The sequence below is a fragment of the Phoxinus phoxinus genome (genome assembly GCF_949152265.1).
Source record: "Phoxinus phoxinus genome assembly, chromosome: 2".
NCBI classification, from domain to species: domain Eukaryota; kingdom Metazoa; phylum Chordata; class Actinopteri; order Cypriniformes; family Leuciscidae; genus Phoxinus; species Phoxinus phoxinus.
Window position 1 is genome coordinate 3,485,385 of NC_136877.1, and position 8,456 is coordinate 3,493,840.

The 8,456-nt window shown below is 38.2% G+C and overlaps 1 protein-coding gene and 1 long non-coding RNA gene across 2 annotated transcripts; both read right to left on the reverse strand.

Annotated features, from left to right (window-relative positions):
* Positions 1–438: 438 nt before the first annotated feature.
* Positions 439–1,765, reverse strand: LOC306987469. The gene is made up of 2 exons (XR_013795167.1): positions 1,636–1,765; positions 439–1,530 (listed from the first exon to the last, which is right to left on the reverse strand). It is a non-coding gene; the product is annotated as an uncharacterized lncRNA (long non-coding RNA).
* A 550-nt stretch (positions 1,766–2,315) lies between these two features.
* znf319a (zinc finger protein 319a) lies at positions 2,316–6,927 on the reverse strand. The gene is made up of 2 exons (XM_079591747.1): positions 6,736–6,927; positions 2,316–4,985 (listed from the first exon to the last, which is right to left on the reverse strand). Exon 2 carries the CDS (start codon positions 4,727–4,729, stop codon positions 2,972–2,974), a length of 1,758 nt encoding a protein of 585 aa, XP_079447873.1. The 5' UTR covers positions 4,730–4,985; positions 6,736–6,927; the 3' UTR covers positions 2,316–2,971.
* Between the last annotated feature and the right edge of the window lie 1,529 nt (positions 6,928–8,456).

Genomic DNA, 8,456 nt, shown 5'->3' on the forward strand with positions numbered 1-8,456 from the left:
GAAAAAACCTGTTACAAAACGTTACCATTTGTTATTGTTACACCAATTTGATGTACATGTACCATGTAATTGTTTCAGTAAAAAAAATTGCTCACTTTTAAATCAACATTACATGGCCTGTGGTCATTTCACCATTTGGTTCACAAATAATTACAACGGGTTATCTATGTTTTACAAACATTTAATTTGTAAATGCCTTGTAGTTATGACATGCCACACCTTTGTGATAAGGGGGGAGGGTGGGGGGGTGGGACAACAACACATTATGGCATATTTACATCTCGAGTCTCTTGACTACCTTATCTAGAAACACAGACGTTTAACGGGACATACAGGAGGTGCTAGATTGGTGGAAAAACCTGTTTTTGCTCAAATACAAAAAAGAAATAAATCACTCGATTCAACATCAAGAATATTGCTTCACAAGCAACGACAACATTCAGTCTCTGCATTTAATGCACATGAAAATAAGAGTACACAAATCTGTAACAGAACAAACAATACTGACACATAAGCCATTAACGTTAATAAGGCTTTCGGAGGCATCGAAAGGGAAAAATAAACGTTTGCAATGTTTACATTCAAGCTGTTAGGATCATACAATGTATCATTATTAATATGGATTTAATTACTATTTAGACACTGCATCGTAGGAGTTTTTTTTACTACTTGACTACTACTTAATACTGTGTTGGATACTTTTAAACATATTACCTGTATTTGTACACTTGAGTTTGTTTCAAATGATTCATTACAAAAAGCTGCTGTGTAATTTTGCATCCAAATTTGCATTTTTCTTAATTAAAAAAACCCAAACAGGTTCTGTTGTTGTTGTTGTTGTTGTTGTTGTCAACTGATCCAATTAGGCAAGCACAGAATAAAATGCTGTCTGATTTATGGCATATTGTTTCTAAAGCAGAAAGCAAAACAACGAATCTGTGGCAGAGAAACTGTACAAGTTGTCTGTGGCAAAAAGTATAATCCACTAAAACAAAAACAACAACGTATCCTCAAAAGAGGAAACACTCACATACACACTACAGTATGAAGAAACACAAACAGATACTAAATCCTAGCACTGTACTCGTGTCGAAGCGATACAAAACATCCACGTATATATATATATATAACTTTACAAATTCTACAGTTTGTTTAGCTAACGCAACACCATCCGTTTGCAATCTGCAAACTAAAATACTTCATTGTTTTTCTCAGTTGCCTGGCAGTTAATAAGCAACTTTAAATTTAACTGCTTGCAAACGTATTAAGAGATGATTTGAAATGCACAAGAGAATGGCTAATATGTGTTTTTTTTAGTTTTTTTTTTTTTTTAGTTATTTGCCTACACGTTAGCATGACAGATTACAACAAACTGTATAAATTATTTAGGCTAATCATGCATACATATACCCTGTTACATCATGGGTTAAGTGATGGGAGTTATACATTACGAATACATACAATCACTACTGTATATTGTCCAGATGGCCACACAGTGTTCAAGTTCATGGAAGAATGATATGGAGAGCACTGGAAGAAAGAAAGGCAGTTAATTTGAAGAAAGTTACAAGGCCAAATAATTAGAAAGAAAAAGAAACAATGAAACATCTAGATGCGGTCGATCGCGTGGCGTACCAAGTCGTTTTGGAAAAGCGGGTCACTGACATTCTCCTCTTGCTTTACTAGATATACTGGATACACAGCAGACCTCACACGACATCGTTTCTTTGTTGGAAACACCAGTCTTAAGTATAATGAGTTGCACATGAGACAAAATTGTTCTTTTCTTTTTACAAGCTTATTTATGAGTTGCGCTCATTTCGTTTCTGTTCGAGCGGTCGGTGCGTGAGGCAAAGTCTTGTAGAGTAGATGCGATGCTGCCAATCTCTACACAGAGGTACACCAAGACTTTAAAGGGATAGTTCACCCAAAAATGAAAATTAGCCCATGATTTACTCCATCTCAAGCCATCCTAGGTGTGTATGATATTCTTCTTTTAGACGAATACAATCAGTTTTATTAAAAAAAAAAAAAAAATGTCCTGGCTCTTCCAAGCTTTATAATGGCAGTGAATGGCTGTTTCTGTTCTGAAGTTCATAAATGTGCATCTATCCATCATAAAAGTGCATCTATCCATAATAAAAGTGCATCTATCCATCATAAAAGTTGGTTATTTTACTTTATAAAGTTTTAAATATTAATATTTTTCTTACACAAATGCATCGCATCGCTTCAGAAGACCTTTATTAACCCGCCAGAGCAGTGTGGAGCACTTTTATGATGGATAGATGCACTTTTATGATGGATAGATGCACTTTTATCATGAATAGATGGACTTTTATCATGGATAGATGCACTTTTATCATGGATAGATGCACTTTTATAATGGATAGACGCACTTTTATCATGAATAGATGCACTTTTAAGATGGATATATGCACTTTTATGATGGATAGATGCACTTTTATGATGGATAGACGCACTTTTATCATGAATAGATGCACTTTTAAGATGGATATATGCACTTTTATGATGGATATATGCACTTTTATGATGGATAGATGCACTTTTATGATGGACAGATGCACTTTTATGCTGGATATATGCACTTTTATGATGGATAGATGCACTTTTATGATGGACAGATGCACTTTTATGCTGGATAGATGCACTTTTATGGACTTCAAAACAGAAACGACCATTCACTGCCATTATAAAGCTTGGACGAGCTAGGACATTTTTAATATGACTCTGATTGTATTCGTCTGAAAGAACTGTCATATACACTTAGGATGACTTGAGGGTGAGTAAATCATGGGCTAATTTTCATTTTTGGGCGAATGAACCCTTTAACAAGCTGACACTTTATGTACCAGTCCAACAAGTACTGCAATGGCATACGTAAAACGTACAATATACATGTAAGAAATATCGCTATTGCGTGTGTATTTTCGCTCACAGCAGACGGTCACTACTCTATGCACGATGACGCTGGATAACCTCCTCCTTCTGCAGTGTGTTGAACTGTGTGTTCCTGAAGGGCGCCAAGCTCTCCGAAACACTCTCCGCACCACACACACTTGAACTGGGCTTCACGCGAGTGAACGATGCCATGCTTCGCCAAGTGTTCGCGCTGTTTAAACCCCTTGTCGCACGTGGGACACTTGAAGGGTTTCTCTCCGGTATGGACTCTCCGATGTCTCTGCAACTCGGACGAGTATTTAAAGCGCCTCTCGCAGTCGGCGCACTTCATGGGTTTCTCGCGAGCCGGGTCGCATCGGTGCTGCACGAAATCAGACGAGGACTGGAAGCGTCTGCCACATAGCGAACACTTGAGTGGCTTTTCGGTGCAGTGCGAGTTCTGGTGACGCTGTAACGTCGAGGATTTTTTATAGCCCTTCCCGCACACGTCACACTTGTAGGGCTTCTCCACGGCGTTGGATGCGGAGTTGGACTCGGTGCACTTGTGCCTCAGAAGCTCTCCAGATTGCCTGAAGCCCTTTTGGCAAGCTGCGCATTTAAACAGACTCTCGATCCCATGGACGTGCTGGTGATACAGCAAATGGGAAGGCTGAAGGAAGCCCTTGTCGCATTGGTTGCACTTGAAAGGCCGATCGGCAGGGTTTTTATGCGTACGACGGTGGCGCACAAGCGCATACTGTTGTTTAAAGCTCATCTGACACTCTTCACACTGGAAAGGCCGCTCTTCTGAGTGCGTGCGCTCGTGTTGCCGAAGATCCGACGGGCGCTTGAAGCTCTTCCCGCATGCGGTGCATCGAAACGGCCGTTCTCCGACCGGCTGGCACTGATGGTGCAACAGCTCGGATGACTCCTTGAAATGAAGCTCGCATAGATTACACTTGAAAAGATGCTCGCCGGAGTGAGCGTACATGTGGCGTACGAGATGCTGCCTGTGCTTGAAGGTCTTCTCGCAAACGGCGCATTTATAAGGGCGATCGGCGCTGTGAGTTCGCTGGTGGTGAGCCAGATGAGAAGCCTGACTGAAGGTCTTATCACAGGTGTCACACTTGTAGGGTTTCTCCCCCGTGTGCACTCTTTCGTGACGCGAGAGTTCGGAAAGATGACGAAACGCCTTATTGCACACGGAGCATTTATAAGGACGATCAGAGTCTTGAAAAGCGGTCGTGGACGAGGAGCCCATGGCTGCGCCGTCGCTGGATGTCTCCGCAGTCGAAGGTTGCTGAGGGTTAGAAGACGCGGAATCTGGCCGGTATGTTTTTTCACAGATCGAGCACTTCATTGGATTGTTTCCAGTGCTGTGTTCGTTATGATGTTGCGCCAGGGAAGTGAGAAGCGAGAATCCCATTTTGCACACGCCGCACACAAACGGCTTCTGCTCGACCTGGACACACTGATGCTCTAGGAGATCCGTGGCTTGGTTGAAGATCTTCATGCACTGTGTGCATTGGAAAGAACGGTCCTGGTTAACCATGCACTGGTGCTCGTGAGGATTGGCCAAGTGTGAAATATCATGGCCACATGCTCCACATTTGTGGCCACCTTCACTGCCCACCTGTAGTTGAGGTGGCGGATGCTGTTGTGCATGCTGGCCGTGTTGAGACTGTTGTAACGCAGGATCCGCTTGTAGGACTATCCCGTAAGCGGCCGTGCCCAATGCATTCTCCGCCCCTTGTAGAAGAGGATGCCCGACGGGAGGGGCCACTGCATGTTGCTGTTGCCATGCTTCGGTCATTCTTCCACTGTACATGTATGAATTCTGCTTTCAGGAATCAGCACTTGCACCAAAATGCACCAGAAACGTTCCAACAGGTGATGGTCAGTTCATTGGAAAAGTCATGTATGAAACTAAAATGGGCTTGCAGAGGAGTTTTGGGTGAACGTGTTCATCATCGTGTGACGGTTCGATTAAGGTGATTTTTTTTCTTTATGTTAAATACCAATCCGAGGGGAACGTCTGAAATTTTTATCCTGCAAACTACACAGAATTGTCTCCAATTGTTTACCTGTAATGAGAGAGAGAGAGAAAAAACAGTGCGTCATTACATAAAGCAGATTTATGTACCACATTTTTTGAAAAAAATAATTTCCATGCATTGTCCAATTACTGGAAAATAATTTAATAAATCCTAACATGAGTACGATCACATTGCATTAGTGGTTATCACCCAGAGGGCCTCTGCAAAAGGGGTCCACAAGGTGAATTTGAAATTTAAAAAATTATTAAATTAAATTGTTCCAAACCTGTATGAGTTTCTTTCTTCTGTTGAGCACAAAATATGATATATTAAATATGATATATTAAAGAATGTTGGTAACCAGACAGTTATGGGCCTTGTTGACTTCTATGGTATTTTTTTGTGTGAAAAATACTATGGAAGTCAATGAAGCCCATTCACTTTTTGGTTTCTGTCAAAATGTATTATTTTGTGTTCAACAGAAGAAAGAAATTCATACGGGTTTGGAACAACATGAGGGCAAGTAGATGATGACAAAATTATCATTTTTGGGAGAACTATACCTTTAAATTGGCTAAAACCACACTCATTCAGGGACATTCATTTATTGCATGGATGAAAAACATAACGCGTTTAAAACGCATAAACAGTTCAGTTGAATGATATCATTTGCACTCTTTAATGCAGTTGAACAGAATGTATTAAGCAAACTTTACTGAAAAAATCCACAATTTTAACACTGAAATAGTTTGTCGTTGCGTTTATTACTATATGTGATATATATATATTAGTGCTGTCAAATTCGATTAATCACATCGAAGAAAAAGATTTTGCTTATATATTTGTGTGTTATTATATTTATATACATTACATATATTTATTGATTTGACAGCACTCCCTCCTTTTAATCATTCTAAGCTCATAAAATTATGAGCAAAGTGCAACTAAATAAAATTCCTTATACACTTTCCATTACTTTAACATTTGTATTAATTTCTCTGATCTTTCCAGGTTTTCAATGACACTTAATACGTCAATAATGATTCTGAAAAAGACTTTACTAGGCACCCTTACTAGTATTTACTACACCACCAATCACATACATATACAGTATATATTTATATATAGCCAATATCACACGAATACCACTGATGTGATCCAATTTGTAATTGATTTCAAATAGAAAACCATGATTCCCATTACAATATGCACACACACTCTTAACAACAAAAATCAATATATTGTTTAAAATGCATTATTAATACAACACAAATAATCATGCCATGAAACACAAACAATGTCAATCTGAAGTTAAAATACACGAATTGTAGAGCCGACTGCCTGCTGGCCTGAGGGGAAAAAAAAAAAAAAAAAGGGGGAGAAATTCCCTTTGATCGTTTTATTTCTTTGACCAGTGCAAAATATAAGCCATGCTTTGGATATCTGAGATCCATATGCAAAGCAATATCGTAAGACATGTCGTTAAACCACCTCGCTTTTTATTCGCAGTTTGTATTAAAGAAAACTTCAGCTAGCCTTTGCTCGATGCAGCCAGAGCTAGCCAGCGATGCTAATGCTCTCCACTATCAATCTGACCTTCTGCAATCGCCACATTTACTGAGAATCACAAACAACACATGCAATAAAGACGTAATCTGCAACCATTCATAACGCGTCTGCAGATCTGCATGCAAATGATACGCAAAGCCCCATGCAAGTGTGTGTTTACCAGCACGCTAAACTGTAGCCATTGCGTTAAAAGAGGCTCAGCCGCACCTCGCGGGCGTCTTTAACCTACTTTGCGTCGCGTTTTCCCCTTCGATACCTTGTTATCCCGAAGATCCACACTTGTAATAAATATATGCAGGACGTTTTAAGGCAGGGAGAAAAAATTCGGGCGCTTCCCTGCCAGTGGGATCCTGCAGAAGGCCCAAAGAAACGTGACGCATCGGACCTCGACGACCAGCCCCTCGACGGAGAGATGGGCGGAATCAACGCGATGGAAAATCACTGATTTTATACCAGCGAATCTGTCAAACAGCTCGTTGTGTCTGACCGTGTAAAGTAGCCTTGTGATGTTAAAATAACCAAATGATCTGATCATGAAGTAAGTGTGTCTCCTCACAATGGCGTTGCAACGACCTGCAGATATTATGGACTGGTTTAGAGTAACTTATATGTGTAATTTAGATATTGTGTATAATGAAATACATATTTTGTCAATATTTTTTGTTCGCCTCCAGTTGTATTTGTACAAATATTAGCGCTCTCTGTAGATCCTATCTATCTATCTATCTATCTATAAACTGGTCTATCTGTCTATCTATCTATCTATCTATCTATCTATCTATCTATCTATCTATCTATCTATCTATCTATCTATATATCTATCTATCAGTCTGTCTATCTATCTATCTATCTATCTATCTATCTATCTATCTATCTATCTATCTATCTATCTATCTATCTATCTATCAGTCTGTCTATCTATCTATCTATCTATCTATCTATCTATCTATACTATCTATCTATCTATATCTATCAGTCTGTCTATCTATCTATCTATCTATATCTATCTATCTATCTATCTATATATCTATATATCTATCTATCTATATCTATCAGTCTGTCTATCTATCTATCTATCTATCTATCTATCTATATATATATCTATCTATCTATATCTATCAGTCTGTCTATCTATCTATCTATATATCTATCTATCTATATCTATCAGTCTGTCTATCTATCTATCTATCTATATATCTATCTATCTATATCTATCAGTCTGTCTATCTATCTATCTATCTATCTATCTATCTATCTATCAGTCTGTCTATCTATCTATCTATCTATCTATCTATCTATCTATCTATCTATCTATCTATCTATATATCTATCTATCTATATCTATCAGTCTGTCTATCTATCTATCTATCTATCTATCTATCTATCTATCTATCTATCTATCTATCTATCTATCTATCTATCTATCTATCTATCTATGGGTGTAACAATATCATGTCACAATATAAAAAGTGCAACAATTTTTTATCGTGGATAGTAGAAATAAATATTGTGGATAGTTCACACTAAATAAAAATTACTGTGTGAAAAAAAAATGCTGAATATAATGTATAATAATGCAATGGGGGAATATTTGTGGGTCCTGATAATGCCAAATGTCTTGTTACCAGTATAAAGTGGCCTACATTATTTTAAATATGTCTAGTCAGTGAAAGAGTGCTAAAATAATCTAAAATAATTTTGTATTTTCAGCTTCAGAATCATGAATATTGTTATTCTGGTGTCTCTATTGTCCTGTGCTTTGGGTTTCCAGCACCAAGCAAGAATATTAATTTACACACACAATGTAATACCAAATTTACCATTTTAATCAACAGTACATTTTTTGTTAACCTTTTACTATCTATCTATCTATCTATCTATCTATCTATCTATCTATCTATCTATCTATCTATCTATCTATCTATCTATCTATCTATCTATCTATCTATC

Excerpts from the sequence above, each read along its gene's own strand:
- znf319a (XM_079591747.1), bottom strand. The coding sequence starts at position 4,729 with ATGTACAGTGGAAGAATGACCGAAGCATGGCAACAGCAACATGCAGTG.